General features: G+C 47.2%; 1 protein-coding gene across 2 annotated transcripts in view; it reads right to left on the bottom strand.

Moving 5' to 3' along the window:
- Window positions 1-17,339, bottom strand: part of PPARGC1B (PPARG coactivator 1 beta) — a 203,063-nt gene that overhangs the window by 182,636 nt on the left and 3,088 nt on the right. The window contains exon 1 of one of the 2 annotated variants that reach the window (XM_069651408.1): window positions 5,993-6,240. The exons of the other annotated variant lie outside the window; for it this stretch is intronic. Coding sequence (XP_069507509.1) covers window positions 5,993-6,058 — 66 coding nt within the window. The 5' untranslated portion in view covers window positions 6,059-6,240. Of the gene's footprint in view, window positions 1-5,992; window positions 6,241-17,339 lie in introns of those variants that run through there. 2 annotated transcript variants of the gene reach the window in all.

Below are 17,339 nucleotides of genomic sequence, written 5' to 3'. Positions count from 1 at the left end.
CCAACAACCAAAACATTCCTCTTGTTAGGATGTACCTTTCACTGTACAGTTCTTTCATGGGGGTAGTATCAGTTGAGAACACCAGGTTGTTTGCTCCTCCCAGGCGTGACCACTCGGACCTCTAACCACTCTTTATTCTCTGGCACCTTTTCTTCCTCTGTGCCTCTTTCACTCTGTTCTCTTCCATTTTACTGTGCTTCCTGCACACCTTCGAACCAGCCGTGCTCACTTGCACCTTCTTTCCACCTTCCTGTGCCTCTTGCACACTTCTCTTTGCTTTTCAGTGCTCTTGCACCTTCATTTTCTCACTGTGCTCTCTTGCACCTTCATTTTCTCATTAACATGCTTCTTGCACTCTCTGTATTTACTTTGGTTCGCTTGCACCCTCTTTTTCACTTTCAGGTTGCTTGCACCCTCTCTTCGCTGTCTGTTTTCCTTGTCTATTTCTTTGCTGGCTTTCTCAGTTTCAGGTTACTTGCACCCCTTTCCTTACTTTCAGGTCGCTCGCACCCACTCTTGGCTGTTTCCGTGCTGCCAGCGCACATGCTCTGTCTCTTTATTTCCACACCTCTAGTGCCCCTTTCTATTACTCTGCTTTGCTTTCCTCTGACTTTCCAGCCCTTGCTTGCTTTGTTTTTTCCTTTCTCTTGCTTCACTTTGCTTTTTCCTGCTTTTGCTCACTGATCTGCTCACTAATTTCAATGCCCTGCTCCCGCTACCCACACACTACTGAGTTTCTTTCTGGATCACAAAGCGCTGGCAAGCAGGTCAATGGGTTTGGGTTGAGGTCAGGGTCTCACCACCTGGCCCTCAGATACCCCTAACACCCACCCACCCACCCATGTCCCAGGGGAACAAGCACTGGCCTAAACACGCGCGATAAGACTACCTTCCGTCCGCTCATGCTTCCTGGAGACACGTCTCCCTTGACACACTGCAGCCACTCACACATGCCGGGCCAGGATCTCGGCAAATCCTGTAGTCTACTGGTCCTTCTGGACTCCGCCCCATGCAGACTTCTTCTCCTTGGCTTCCTGGTTCCATCCAGTAACCCCAGCTTGCTCAAACACCCTTTTTATACTGAGAGGTGAGAGTCAATTGGAGTCAGGTGTGCACAGTTGGGGAAAAGTGCCTAACCCCATTAGTGTGCCAGTTGAAAGGTGTTAGATGGTAAGCCTCACTTTGTATCCCTATTCCGATTCTATATATGGATAATCCTCATTGCACCCAATCACCTCTTCCTCTTCCCAGTACGTATTGGAAATGGGGAGGGGGAGATGGGAAGTGTTTGGCAATACCCCATTCGGACTGAGGAAGAGTGGGTTGGTATATAATTGGGAAGAGGTGGGGGGGGAAATACCATGTTTCACCCTTGGGTATTCTCCTCCCAATCCCCCGTGACCCTCCGCTCAGGTGATCCTCCCTGGCTTGTCCATCCGCAGGGTCGGGATCCAAAAGCGATAGCCCTTCCTTGGCCACCTGTATGGAAGATCTCAGGGGAGTAGGTGGGAGAATACTGTCAGGTTTCTCACAACATGCTAAACCAAATAGCCCATAACATAGATCAAACTAATGCAGCAAAGTTCACTATGTTGGCCCCTGTACTCTTCACCGGAGCACTTCAGGCTAGCACCCTGTGGTCAACAGTTCTGTAAAATCTTGGAACACAAGTCTGAGGGTGACCTTGCTATGGGATGGGTTTCTGTGCGTTGGTGGTGGGGGTAGTACAGGACAGATGGTTGAATCCGGTCCCGGGAGTAACGTAAGACCAATGTAACCACAAAACTGAAGTTTGATGGCTTGAAGGTGTTACCGATATCCATTGGCATTGTTCTGCACACACCTCCAGACCATTTCTTCCAGCCCACCAAGCATTTCAGGAGGGGAAATACAATGCGCAAATTAGTCTTGGTCCCACCCCAAAAGCGTCTGTCTAGTCAGAACTGCTCGGTCACATCCTGCCTGCACTAGACCACAAGCATCCACAGACATGTTCGAGGTTCATTTGCCATAGTCTGTGAGTTGTAGCTTGGGTCTCCAGGCCCAGCAGACTAGAGGACTATGTCTGGGCATAACCGTCTCACTTGGGGTGACAAAGCTAAATGGACGGGTGATGTCTGGCTTTCCTTTTGGTGTAGTGCAGAAGGGATGGGACCAAATAGTTTGGGCTTGCTTGCCCGTGAGGTGGTACCAAACCTGATCTGCATAGGGTCTTAGCCCTTCTATAATGGCATGGCATGTTGAATAACTATGGTCTGGAGGGTTGCCCAGATCACCGCCAGAGGTTACGATTCATTCGAAAACTTTTAATCATCTCCTTTCTGTTTTCACAAATGTGTGAACCATGCAACTCTCTAGATCGTTGGAACGTTTTGCCAATTTTCTTTTTACCGTGGTTAACGAAATTCAGCGTCTGGAGACAGAGAAGTTATCATTTGACACAGTTCACTATGTGGGAGCACAATGATACCCCTACACCCCTTCATATATAAATATTACGTCATTTATTTCTTCCTCTGGTATCATCTCTCCACGACTGTTGTTTTTGCTAGTGGAAAACGTATTATATGCATCTTTTGTAGCGGTGGAAGATGGCGTTTCTTTTGTGATTTCTATAGGTCTGCTTGGTAAACAAAAAACAAAAGAATGTGTTGATAGTTGGGGCGCTTTGAATCAATTAAAGCCACTGGCAGCCTTCTGGGTAACCTGCCACAACATCACTTTTTTATCCTGTCTGCCCTATTGCAGGAAGGGACCAACGGAAACCAAGATCAGCTTTGGTAATTCCACTCAGGACTGGCCGAATGGAGTAGTCTGCAACCCTTCTGCGTTGAAACGCAAGCAACCACAGATTTGTTTGTGGCCATGTTGGTCCTCATCAGTTAGGTGCAGCTTGGTTTTCTATGGTGCCTTGAGAAAGCGACCCATGTTTGGGCATATGCTCCATCGGTGATGGAAAGAGGGTGTAACCCATGATAGTGAATGTGGAAGTTTTTGAATTAATCATAACCACTGGCATTGCTCCTCATCATTGTTTTAGCTTGTTTTCTCCATTGCTTGAGGGTGGGGGGGGGTGTCCTTTAAACAATTATCAGCAATCTGAGCGAGACCTCTGCCTTAGGCTGCACTAGATGCCTGTATGGTCACAAATTGGACACCCAATCACATGCAGGGCAACTAACTGGGCTATTGTGTTTATTGGGGATCGTTACAGTGGAGGACCAAAATAAGTGGGTTACCAAAGGTAAACTTAAGAACTTAAGATTCTTCAGGATAGGCTCTCATGGAATCTGTCCTCTTTCCACCAAGTTCTCTTTCTGGGCAATTGACTAAATCGACTGCTCTGTAGGGTAAAAAGTACAATTGTTCTGTGTCTCGCCAAGCTCTGCCCTTCCCAGTTGCTTCCCCCAACATAAAATCACGCAGAGTTCTAAATAAGAAATGTTTCACTGGGTACTTCCAGGGTTGAATTGTCCCCACACTTATTTCCTGGTCTTAATGCTGTCCTGACTCTTCTCCCCGCTCTTGTTTTTCTGTTGAGACGGTAGCTTTAGTCACGGGCTTGGCCTGGCAATCACTGTCTGGGGTACATTGATTGTTGCAGCAGGCACAGGCTTTCACAGAGGCTCATGGTCGTAGCCAAACAGGGCTGCCAGGCTGGTATCACTGGTTTGTTTTTTGACCCGTAGGGGCTGGCCCCTTCCTCGCTTTGAAGCGAAACAGAATTGGTCCAGTTTACTGCATGGATGGGAGTACCGAATGCCTAATGTGCCACAGGCCAGTGATTTTACACCCCTGATGTGAGTGTAGCTGGTGAGAGAATATTTCACTACAGATTGCTGGGTTTAAAAAGTGAGCACCTTTTATACTTTGCCAGCATATTTATTGGGACATTACAATCTCAGATTATTGTTCTAGTGTTCATTACTTTTTTAAAAGGCCAATTAAGGTCAATGGAACTACATTTGTACATTTCACTTTAAGTTTAAGATACAGGTTTACTTACTTTGGGTGGATTCATGGTGGCCAGCTTTTGATTTTTGCTACTGGGGGAAAAGTACCTGGACATATGTTATTCTTGCAGCTGGTCATTTTCCCCCTTTTCCATGCTGCTTAAATACGGTTAGTTGGGATTGTGCAATATATCACAACAGTCACCAAGAGACCGGCCAGAAAACAAGTCGCTTGGAGCGCGCTGCTTAACCAAAGTGTGTGATCCGTGGCAAATAATATAATCTCACTGCGCATTCTCAAAGCCTGCCATCTTTTATACATGACAATACCACAGTCAAAACAGGTCAAAAATCAGTCTGTGATTGATGAACATCTTTGAGGAACGGGTTGCAAGTGTTTCCAAATAGAGTGAGGCCATGGCTAGAAAAAAAAAATCTAATAAATAAAATTCCTCAAATTCAAGGAAAAAACCTGTTGCACTGATGTTAAGGTGAAAACTTAACACAACAAAACCCCTGAAATTCAGCTAAAGCCACCTTAACTTTGTGTCCTGTTGTGCAGCCTATGACCACAATCATGGCATTACATAGGACATCTATGACTTCACTGATGGAATCACTGGTGACATCACTGTTTACATCATATATAACACCACTAATTACATTATGTTATGGCATCAGGCATAATATCCGTTCAAACGTAGCTAATAAAAGCTTTGATTAAATCATTTAGGCTGTGGACACTTCATGACTGGTTAATGGTGTACAATATACAGTGGGCACGGCTGAAGGCAGTAGCCACTGGCCATGGCAAAGGCCAGGTCCGAAATGAGTGACGATATACAGTGGGCACGGACGAATGCTGGGACTACTGCCTATGGCCGAAGGCCATGGCTAATGGCTGGAGGGTGATGTAAAATATTGTGGGGCCTACATTCAACCATGGCCACTGCCCATGTCCAAAGGCCATGGCTAGTGGCCTGTTAGTGTTTGAAAATATAGAAGAAGCACAGCCAAAGACCATGGACACTAGCCATGGCTACTGACCCTTAAATAATATTTACCAGGGATGGCCAAAGGCCATGGCCGGTTAGTTTTGTGAAATATACAGTGGCCCCGGCCGAAAACCATGGTCACTGGCCATGGATGAAGGTCTTGGCTAGTGGCCCCTTAATGTGGCAAACTATACAATGGGCATGGCCATAGCCCTAGAGCACTGGCTGTAGCCGATTAGTGTTATCATCTAATCAGAGATGCCATCAGTGACGTTATAGATGATGTGATGTCATCACTGTGGTCATAGGCTGCGCAAAGTTAAGGTGGCTTTAGCTGAATTTCAGGGGTTTTGTCGCACTAACTGTGCACCTTAATATCCCTGCAACCAGGCTTGGACTGGCCCAAAGGGCAGGGGTTGGGCCAACATTCGAGTTTGTGCCCGTTTTTTGGTCAAAGCGGGTTTGTTTGTTTCGGCCAAAGTGGGCCAGCTTGTGTTAATGAAATAGTTTTAGAAAATGCTACTAACCAAATATACTTTAAAATGCACTATTTATATAACATTGTAGCAAAAACTCCCCCCTACTCAAACCACGTCACAAATTTGTCAAGGGCTACTTTTTCATTGGTGCCCAGGAGAAATGTATGTCCCAGTCCGATCCCGCTTGAACTTTCCTTGAGAAAACATTATATATATATATATTATATATACACACACACACAATAATATATATATACCCGCCCCCCTTTCTATCTGAGAGTGTTACGAGAGCAGAGTTTAGAGTGCTGCGAGACGTGCCGCAGACATCTCAGGGCTTTTGATTTTCAAATGCAGGCAGGACTGCCGGAACATGAAGCGAATAAAGTCCCCGATACTGTTGGGGGACTTTTCGTCGAACCGCTAGAAAGACACAGCCCTGCCCTTCCGCCATTACCCGATGAAATCCCTCTCCTAAGTCGGTGCACCCTTAATTCACTGGCGGGCAGGAGCCCATGGAGGCAGCTGTGCTGCTGAAGATGCCTAAAAAGGAAGAAACAATGCAAACCTTCGGTCTGGAGCTGGTCGCTAGGCGACCGCCGTGTTGCTCTGCCGCCCTCCCCGATCCCTGCATCCTCCAGCATTCCACTCTGACACGAGTCACAAGACCCGTCACGGGGCACGCAGGCCGGGACCGGCGGCCAGCAGCAGGCTAAATCAAGACCAGCCCCCTAAGCCCCGGGAAGCGTGGGCCACTCCTCAAGAGCTCCCCTGCTGGCTGCGGATCCCCCTCAGCAGGTGACGACAGTGGCTAGCTGCTGGGTGTCTGTGCCTCAGTAACGCGACACATGCCAGGACGGAGACGCACGCGCAGAGTTGCGCAGCATGCGCCCCGTTACTGGAGTGGCCGAGATTTCTGCGGGTCGAGACTGAAGCGCTAGCAGACCGGTGTCATGTCCCAGCTAAACATGGCCGCCACCCCACCTTGGCGCTATACCACAATACTTTCTTACAGCTACAGTGCCAGTTTGAGCGGGGGGGGGGAGAGAGGGCAATGGGCCAAGCGGCACATGAAGGCCATGGAAGCAAGGCGAAGTGCTTTTACGCCTTCCTTTACAGCTCCAACCTATTGATTTCAAGGAGTAAAAGGGCTCTAAGCTGATTTAACGTCTCCAACACGATTTACTGCTCCGTCTTGACAGTTTGTGTTACACAAACATGAGTTTTTCATGCAGGCATACAACAAATGTATTATTATGCAATACCCCTCTTTTAAGCACCTGCTAAAAAGCAGGCGGATTGCATAAAAACCCATTGGTAATTGCCAGCTGCAAAATGTAATTTGTAGGCGAAATTTACTTTTTTACAAGAGGGAGCGAAAAAGTTAAGCGTAAAAGAGGATTTTGCCCAGTTTTGCACTTCACCTTGAAAAAGTTGACATTGCTTGCCGGGGACCGAACAGCACATAAGTGCCAACGTTGGTGGTTCCCCTAAAAGGTATTTGTATCGCGCACCGTCACCAGCCGAGTGGTTCGCAGGCGCTCTGGCGGCTCTGAAAAGGGGGGGGGCGGGGGTGGTTAGTAGGGTGCAGTGGTAATAGGACAGTGAGAGATGTGATGTACTGTCGACAGCCTCGGTTCGGTTTGCACCATTCGCTGAGCTTAGGGGTGCTTTTTGGGTCGGTCACCGCCATGCGCCGTTGTGCGAGGCTACTTGTGGAATGTTTTGTTGTTGCTGTGTAGTGAAATGCGTGCGGGTTGTTGTGCTTTAGAGGTATGGCTGCGTTTAGTTAGAATTTGAGAGGTGTAATGTAATGTTAAAAAACCCTCTTCCAAGTGTCACATTTCTGCAAAAGATCTTCTCAGCCAATCAGATTCCAAACCTGGCCAAAGGGTGTTTTCTTGGGCAATCATTGCTTTTCTGCATGTAGCACTGCAAGAGTCAAACACACGGTCCTGCAGCTTATGCACAGACCTACGCACCAAGCGCATTAACCCACTGGGCCATTTCACTCTGATGGAAACCCGAGAGGCAGGAGCTCGCCAGCAGATTACACAACACTCTCGGCAACATCACGTCATCAGCTGAGCCCCCTCGCCAGTTATGCAGCTAGATGGTAAACCCGCGAGAACCCTTCGAGAGGCCACCCCCACACCCTGAGTAGCCACTGCACACAAGCTCTGCCAGGTGGCATGGTTGCCGGTGCAAATTGACAGGTATAAACGTTGGATATTGTAACTCCCCCCTCCCACCAGTGCCGACCACACAACTCACTCGGAGGAGACATAATGGAATAAATACTTCATGCCCCATTCACACTTTGGCCTCTTAGCAGTCCTGGCAACAAGTGGGCTATTCTAATGATGAGTTTGTGAAACTAGCACCCATAACGCATTCAAATTGTCCCATGTCATCCAGGAGAGGCAAATCCAGTGCGGGTTTTAAGATTCCCTTTACATTTACTTGCAAGTTTAGTTTTAGGCTTATACGCGGAGGACTGCAAATCACAGGCAGAATTAAAACAAGCATACGCGACTGAACGAGCTAGTGACGCATAACGTGAAAAACGCGTGGGTTCTGCAAGGCTGCAGAGCAGGCCTCACTCGATGCAGAGCAACTCAAAAGTGTGTGCCTGATCTCTCGGGGGTGTAAAAGGGAAAACGAAACTAAGATGACTTACGGGAAAGCCTGCAACACACTTCCTCTACTGTAAGCGGCCCAGACACCACACTCCCTCCCAAGTAGGGCCTGCATCGGACAACAGATGTACCAGTGTCTGACGAGCTAGTACAAGGAAATAAAGATGGCCCAGTAGGTAAATATACCAGACCCTCCAGCTTATTGCGATTTTGCGATCCCGCAAAATGCCGCGAAAACGGCCGTTTTGCGCAAAATGCCGCAAAAATGGCCGTTTTGTGCAAAAACAGCATCTTTTAAAAAAAAAAATTTTTTTTTTTTTTTTTTTTTTTTTTTTTTTTTTTTTTAGGTAATCTGCAAAAATTACTGTTTTGAAAAAAAGAATCCTCAGGGTGCCAGGTGCTCAACTTTTTTTTTTTGTTTTTATTTACACAAGAAATGAAATCACTTGCGCCCCAAAAATTGCAGCCCAATCCACAAGGAACACATGAATGGGCACATTTTATATGCGCGCCCATTCAGATGGCCTTTTTCACCTCCTTGATCAAATAAAGTGGCGTTTCTGTCAATTTAAAAGCACATCCCTCATTTCCAAGCAAGATGCACTTTTAAATGTGCAGAAATTGTAGGCAACCCTACGCGCACGGGATGTGGGGCTGCCACTGCATGACAGGGTCTTTCCTGACCCTGTCATGCATTTCTTTTAAGGTATGAACCGCTGTTGAGTCGCTTGCATTTCTGTTCCTCAAACAGGATAAAAATGCATTTTTTGGGTCACATTTTACAGCGGCAGGCACCTAGAGTGCCTGTCCCTGTGAAAGGCGCTGGGAGCTTGCAGAACACTGTCGGGAGAGCGATTCTATTCAAAGTACTCCCCATTTTGATGACAAAAATCTATCGAATGTTACAATTTGACCAATTACGTGCAGTACTATTCGATCGATTTTTATAAATACTGAACATGTGTTGCGGGGGTGTCACCCGCTCCCCTTGTTTAGTATTTTTGGTCTAGGGTGGTTGCAGAAGTGTTTTCCCCTTTTTCCTCAAAATTGGAGGCGGGGACAGAAAAAAAGGAAAATAACGAAAAAAGGACCCTGCAGAGTCGGATCCGACCCGCGTTAGAGGGACGGATCCGACCCGCGTTAGAGGGACGGATCTGGCACCGCAGGGTTGCAGGGGAAGCTGCAGCGACCAAGCGGTTAAGTAGGGGAGGGGGTCGGGTGGTGGTGAAAGGTATATTTTGGGTTGTTTGGCTGAAGTGCAAATCAATTTGCAGCAAAATTGACTACGGTCAATTCCGCCGCAAATAATTACACTTCGGTCAAACAACCCAGAACACCATTCAAGGCAGCTGCCAGCGCACAATTTGCGCTACAGCTCAAGCCTGTGGAAATGCGCCGGTCACCTTTGAGAATAAGGTGACCTGCTCATTTCCAAAAATGGGTTGTCTAAAAATAGCATATCCTCCGTTCTTTTTTTAAATGCCCCCTCATTTGAGGAACTGGGACAAAATCTACATTTAAAAAAAAATAATAAAAATGGTTACACTACGAGAGAGAGGGAGAGTGATGGGTGAGATGTGAAGTGATGGGCAAGAAAGCAGAGGAAGAGCAGTGGGTCAGAGGAGGAAGTGCTGCACAAGAGAGCAGAGGAAGCAGTGATGCGGTGGGCCAGAAATCTGAGAGCGAGCAGAGGTACAGAAAGTAGAGGAAGCGGTTGGCCAGAAAGAGGCAGTGAGCTGCAGATTGGGAAAAAGGATGAGGGAAGAATGTGATAGAATGGGAGAAAAGATGCAAGATGCAGAAGCAGCACAAAAGAATGAAGCACTGTATATTGAGGGAGGAATTGTAGAGTGTAAGGTGTGAGTTGGGAGTATGATTTGGAGTGTGGCAGGGGCTGGGCAGTGCAGATTGTGACTTGACAGTGTGACATAGCACGTTAGTATTTGTATGACAGAGTGAGAGGTTAAGGAATGTAAGTTATGATGGAGAGTTGGTGAGATGTTTGTGGGTGTTTGGGGGATTGGAGAACATAGAAGGGGAATATTTTCAGCATTACAATTGATAATGATCAATTTAGTTAATACTATTAAATAGGCATGAACATTAAACCAGAAATGTAGCCAAATCAAACACTGTTCTGCCAAGCCAGAGACATCTGGGACTCTTCCTATTAAATTAATACAAAAGACACATAATAATGATACCCTGGCTCTCTTCTAGCCTTGCACTCTACCTATTTCCTGCAATGTGGCAATCTTACACCCTCCAGTTAATACAAAATGTCCCGCAAAAATGCCGCAATAAATAAAGGTTTGTGCCGCAAAATTTGCCATTTCATGCCGCAAAATTTGCCATTTCATGCCGCAAAATCCTGGAAGGTCTGATATACCCGCCGCAGAGCACCGAGTGTAACTCTGGAAGCTGTAATATCAGCAGGTGTCCAAGAGGAACCAAGGTTCATATGTAAAAGTGGTTGCTTTAAAGCAGTGGTCTTCAAAGGGGGGGGGCTCTTTAAACAAGGATTAAGATGACTGTTTTCAAAAGAAAATACAAATGTAAGCACTAGAACAATCTGTTTATATTTTAAAGAGCCTGGGACCCCGCCCCGCCCCGCCTCCTCCCGAACATGCGTTGGGCCCCTTAGGCTTGGGGGCATAAACAATAAGGGGGGGTCAGTATGAAAAGTGTAACTACCACTGCTTTAGAGTGACACGTCAGCAGTCACAAACGCCCACACCTAGCCTTGTCACCTCTTAAAATGCAACAATAACACAATACTCTACTCTCCTCTTTGGACTCCCTGCCTCTCATCTTGCCCCGCTCAAATCCCTCTACCGTTCTGCCATCTGTACCCTTTGTCTTCTCGCTCCTCATGACTCAATTTCCTCTTCACTTTCTTACCTTGGCTGGCTTTGCTTTCACTCCCAACTTAAATTTCACTTCCTCTGTCCCGTTTTTAAATCTCTTCATGATCTTGCTCCCCCCTATCTTTCCTCTCTCCTTTCATTCTACACACCCTCCCGCTCACTCCGGTCTGCTGATCTCTTCCTACTCACTGTTCCCCTGGCTCCATGTGCCTCTTCTCGTTTAAGTTCCTTTCAGCTCCTTTCCCCCCTAACTGGAACTCTCTACCTCTTTCTATCCGCTCCATTCCCACCTACTCCTCCTTCCATGCCTCCTTGAAATCTCTTCTACATTCCCCGCCCTGACACCCCTCATTACCTCCCTTTATTTCTCTCTCACTTCCCTCATTTCTTTCCCCTACTTACCTCTCCCTACCTGCTCCTTTTCCTCTTAAGCTTCCTCCGCTCCCCACTTCATTTTATTCCCCCATCCCGACTCCCTCATCTCTCCCCCTTCCTTTTCTCATTTATTGACCTAGGTACATGTTTCTACATACTGTTTTATTGGTTTGTTTCATGTTTGTAATTTGCTTGTATTGTTATCATATTCTATGTATTCTTGTTGTTATATTGTAAAGCGCTTTGGCGTAAAGTGCTATATGAACATAATAAATAGAAATACAAAAAAATACTCCCAACTGCACCCCCCGCCCCCGCCCCACCAGTGCTGCACATGTAAGCCAGAGGGGCACCAATATTACTAAACAAACTGCATCTGTTCCCGCCGCCCCCTTGGGGCCTAGTGGGGAAGGGCGCACGGGGACAAAAAAGTAATTGGCTCAAACCCATCAGCTCGGCGTTGCACTGAATCACAAAATGGCATCTATCGTTTAGGAAGATGTGATGTGGACCATCCAAGTCCTTCTTTAATTGATTTGCAAGAGGCCAAACATCTTATAAGGATTTTAAAACACGAGCTGCTGGGTGGGCATAGAGGGCTCTTCAACCGATCGGAAAAAAAAGGCAAATTAAAATAAACTGCACAGGTGCCGATAGAAAAGACGGACAGAAGAATTATGTTTTGGTTGCAGGTTTATTATTTTTAAAAAATGAAGACAAAGTCCACACTAAGAACACTTTTATAAAAAAAAATAAAAACATATTTTTTTATTTTAATCACATTGTGATATGTGTTTTATCCCACCAAGAATAAACATCATCAGAAGCAAGAAAGCAAAGCCGCTTCACTATTGCTAAAGTTGGGCATACCAAATTACAAGCCCCCAACCCTCCACCCCAAGCACCCAATGCCGCTTCACTATTGCTAAGGACTGGGCATGCCAAAGTGCAAGTCCCCCCCGTGCCGCCCCCCCAAGCACCCAATGCCTCTTCACTATTGGCAAGGGCTATGCATACCACAGTGCAAATGCTCAATTGCATGCACACTTAAGGACAGACCTGGTCACGTGGGATCCCTCTTAACTTCTGGTGCCGCCAGCCCATACAAAGATGTCACACATTGCCCGTGACTACAACTCCCAGTTGCCCCTGCTTCTATCTGTCCCAGAGGCAACCACTGCCTAAAAGTGCTCTCCCATTTGCAGAGCGTTTGGACATTATGCTCTGCTATTTGTGAGTGATCTACGTATAACGGGCGTGGTGTAGGTCACAAGAGAATTGCCATCTGGTACGGGTGTAAAAACCCTAGCTTTTTTGATTTGTATTCATAATAAAATGATGGAGGTAATTCGAGCTCAGACAGGGTGGTCTGCTTACCCAGATCCCCTTCATCAAACTAAAGCCAAAAGCATAGTGTGCACCCGTGACCTGGTGCATTAGTATCCTGATCTTCAACACCTGTGTCCAGTGGCACAGAGAAGGTTTAGGGGTCAGAGGTGCTCCCTTCATGGCTGGGGCGACAGCAACTTCACATCCACACAGACGCTGCAATTAAAAACTGCACCTCTGTTCCATACTATAATTATGAAGGATTACCATGCTGGTGGCAGTTTAATCCCTAAACATAAGCAATACCCAAGTTTGGAGTATGGTTGTGAGGAATTAGACTGCCCGCACTGAGGAGTGTGTGCTCGCCTGTTTTTTTGGGGGATTTTTTGATGATGAAAATTATTGATGGCTGATGAACCTCCAAAAATGTGCACGGCCATTCCGCACAAATTGCACGAAACACAGTCACGTGTAGTCCGGGTGAAAACAGCTTGCAGGCGCCGTCCTCTCCAGTCATGTTCAGCTGGAATGTGACAGCCACGGGTAAGCATCTCAAGAAGGGGGAAAGCGGGGGTAACACTCTTTGGAATGCAATGTGTCAACTTGAAGCTAGTTCCCATCCCTCTGTATAACAAGACAGTGAATGGCATGTCTGGGTCCATCAGTTACTGTAGGTACCCTTGCAGAGCGTATCCCTTTCCTAGGGGAGAAGCATGTCAATTGAGGGAGACAGAAAGTCTGCTCTTGTCACAAACTTCAAGGGAGACCTGCACTTATCAAGTCACAGGGCTCAGTTAACCAGAGAGACACATTGATCTACAACAGGCAGGAAGATGGGTGGGACTTAGACATATGTTGTCACCCCTTACCTTTCCTGTGGCAGAGCACTCTGGTACGGACCTCATGCATAACAGAAGATTATTGGTGGGGACCTGGGATTGGATCATTAAGGTAGGCCTAGCCGTCAACAATCACTGGGGCCCATTTGGCTTTAAAAGAAGGCTGAACCCATCACTTAGAAGATCATCCGACGACTCTGAAAGGACCAAGAAGGACTCATTTGGACCTGGGCTGGAGGTACAGTCCACCCTACATCTTCCGCCAGCGAATGAAGGTCAGGAGTTCCAAGATCCCGCTCTTAAACATCTCCCAGGGAACAGACCGAGATACTGGACTCAGAACTGGTACCCAGCCAGCACACAGGGTTCCTGGCTAGGTTCTGCCAACAAGCTTCCTAGGTGGGAAGTGCCAGAGTATTTGAACTAAGGACAAGGTTGTTGCCTGCAAACTCTCTCCTAAGCTTGGGGCCGTCCGCCTTAAAAGGACGACACGAGCCCTGCAAAGAAGCTAGGAGGAGTCCATCTTTTAAGGACATTTGAGACAGTCGAGTCCTTGAACCGCAAATGTCTGCACCACCGACTGTTGTCACACCGCAGTCACCAGAGCCATCTGAGACTCCTTGACCAGCATTCCAGATCCGCCAACCAGCACAGAGACAACGGTTCTTGACCCTGAGCCACTGTGTAGGCCAGCCTGCAGCAATCCATCCAGCCTCATGTGTCATACTGCCGGCCGCCTAAAACCCGCAGCTGTCTCCCATCTGTTTTAGGAGCTGCCAAGCACTGTGGAACTGCCTCAACGTTGTCACACATCAAGAACTTCTTAAGCACCGGGTACATTGTGGTTCTGCCCCCCCCCCTTGTCCTTCTCCAAAGAACCCTAGAGACAGTTACAACCCTTTGCCCCTTGGTGCTGAAACCAAATAACCTTGAAGAGTTAGACTGATTACTTACCAACTACCCTCTTGTCCGTATGCAGGGTGCATCCCTTTTCTTTGTGAAACGGTCTGTGTTCATTTACAGGGTGGGTTGTATTTTGTAGTGTGCTAGAACTGTCTGTTGAAGTAATAATAAAGTAAATATTTTAATACAACCTTGCCTGGACAGTCCCTTTTGACTTGTGTTTCAATCTGTTCAGATCCCGTCTGGTGCATTAGGGTTGTGGGGCTGATTGATGGTTTAGAAAACGATATTCATCCTTGGACCACTGGTGCCCCGGAAGTTGATTTGTCACAACGGTGGCTGGTATTTCACATACTATATTAAAGACACATCTGATATGTATCATATGTAGGTTAATCTTGCAAGCCCCGGCCAGCCATCAATAGTGTATTCTCCCTAGACGTATCTCTGCTGCACCCAACAGGGCAGTAGCCAGTGTGGGCCACCTCACTTTTGATCTTTTGCGAGTTCTGGTAACACCTCTCTCTAGGAAGACAGCCCCTTCTGCAGGAACGCTCCTGGGAAACAGGAACCAAAGGGCAAACCCTAAACAAAAAGGACTAGCTCACACTGTGGTATTCATATCAAAGGGCCTCTGATGCTACGTGTCTGCGAAGGGGTGGGATTAGTGCAATCAGAGGGACCTCCGCATAGTAGAGGGAAGGATTCTACCATATTGTTTTTCTCTGTACCTCTTCTTTGCTCTCCCCTACACTTTCTTTAGCACAAAGCACATTGGATATGATGCAACCAGTCACTTGTCACAAGGACAGGGATTGGACCGTTTAAAGCAAGTCTGTTTTAATCCAATCGAGAGGGGCCTTTTGTCCATTAAAAAGGTGGAGGGGGTCTCCCACTTCTTTGATACACCTTTGGAAAGTATTCATTTGGACTTGTTTTGGGAGATTCTCTCTTTCCAAAGCCCTCAGCCATTGAAGTGAAGGCGTATTTCAAGGCAGATGCAAACTCTTTGCCCTACCCACTCCCACAGGATGCACTGTAAATAGTCTGGTTATATTCCAGAGTCCTATAGACAGTATGCATGTGCTATAAATATGCGCTCTGCACACTGCAATACAGTGGGGTCAGTTTACATGGTCAAGAGTGAAAAATAAGGCCTAAACGGAAGGAGTATGCCATGTGTGCTTTACTTTTACACTGCATCAGGTTTTTCAATGAACTTGGAGCAGGATTGGGGGCATGGAAGGGATTTAGCACTTCCACCTTGTATTCCTCCTCCTCCCCCTTCCAATGTCTCCTGGTTTAAGGCCTGTGTGAGATGTTCTTGCAGGTGTAAAATGATTGGATTCCTATGACATCTTCCTGCATTTAGCAACATACGAATCCATTGTGAGGCAATATTGCCTTTTGAATTCTAATTTTCCACAACGTTTTTAAAAAGTGTAAAATGAACGTTTGCGGCACCCTGCATGCAGTTACCATGCTCCACCAAAAGGACCCCCTGTGTATCAAGCACAGAACCAGGGCTGGCGCTCTGAGGTTCAGGAGTGAAGTCACAGACAGCCTGGATTGTAGGCAGAGGCAGAAAGTATAGTGACAAATATGGAACCCAGACAAATATTCACGTGGAGATTAAAAAAACGAGGTGCTAATATTATGCATGTTTTCATTTAAGCACCTTGCAGGGAAGACCTTGTAGTCTGAAAGACTGAAAAGGCACTCAACCAGCTGACCTTTTTTTTGTTCAACCAGTTCCATTTTTTAACACGTCAGAAACTGAGCGGAAACGTTGTACGCCTCAATACAGGGAGATTAAAATGGTGCAATATAAAAATCCTATTGATTAAACTACACATAAACAATGGAAACAATTATACCATCAAAACGTGAATGAATATGTTGGCCAATTTGAAAGTTGTTCAGTTGTATACGAGCAGAACATACAGTCCTGAGCCCCATTCCCTGTGCCACGCGCGCCAAGCCCCCATCCACGTCATCGGGCGCACGCGCACTGCGGGGGCGGGCCCGGCTACTCCATTCACAATTCACTCAGAGGGTTGTAAAACGGCCGAAAGGGCGGGGCCGGGGCTCCGTCTCGTAGTAGAGCGGTGACGTCTGCGGCTGCCTAGGGAACCGCCTCCCAGTCAGAAGGAGCCGGGCATGTGATGCTGGCAGCCCGCTCGGCTCTGGCGTCAGAACAGGGATCACTTTCCCAATCAGTCACATGATGGCTGCACGCCCCCTCGGCGCAGTTGCCTCGTTAAGCATTCTCGCCGTGCCTGCAGGGACATTAACCCCTCGGTGCGGCGGGTGCAGCCGAGTTGCATCACCACTGCAGGGCAGGGCTTGCGTTCACTCTGCAAGGCCGGGGACTGTTCTACACGGCTGGCTCTTCTTGCCCGCATTGAATAAAACTGGATGCGGGAAATGGTGAAAAATACTTCGTTTAGTACCCTCTGCGCAAAAGTCCTCTCAGCTTTACACAAATATTAAATTGGTGTTCACAGTCGTTCAATGTGTCACGGCATTAATGTATCACTGTTGCAAGCTTAGGCTAAACATCTGGTATGTTACACCGTCACTATGCCACTTTCGGAATGAGCGAGCGAGTTCCTAACTAGACTACTAATTTTGCTATATGGCACGCCCCGTATTCCACCTCAATGCCATGGGGCTGCACAATCGCAGAGCCACCATTATCCCATAGATGTGAATTCTCGACTGGTCAGTTGATGTACACATAGTGGTGTAGCTGTAGTATTCGTGCGCAATCGCTAGGGTCGTGTGACAACTCGATGACACCCTCCCACCCCCAACACGCACACTGCGCGGTCCACGCATCCAGAGGCAGCGTGGCGACAGTCCGCGAAAGCAAAAGACAGCCAATCCAAACAGCGCAGAATCAACATAACCTCGCGGGGTCTGGACTGCTTCAAAAAGGTGAAGGACTTCCTGTGCTGTTA

Source organism: Ambystoma mexicanum, chromosome 3p, assembly GCF_040938575.1.
Source record: "Ambystoma mexicanum isolate Mex_15411 chromosome 3p, UKY_AmexF1_1, whole genome shotgun sequence".
Taxonomy (NCBI): domain Eukaryota; kingdom Metazoa; phylum Chordata; class Amphibia; order Caudata; family Ambystomatidae; genus Ambystoma; species Ambystoma mexicanum.
The sequence above is the reverse complement of the archived record's forward strand: the minus strand, read 5'-3'. Positions and strand labels throughout refer to the sequence as shown.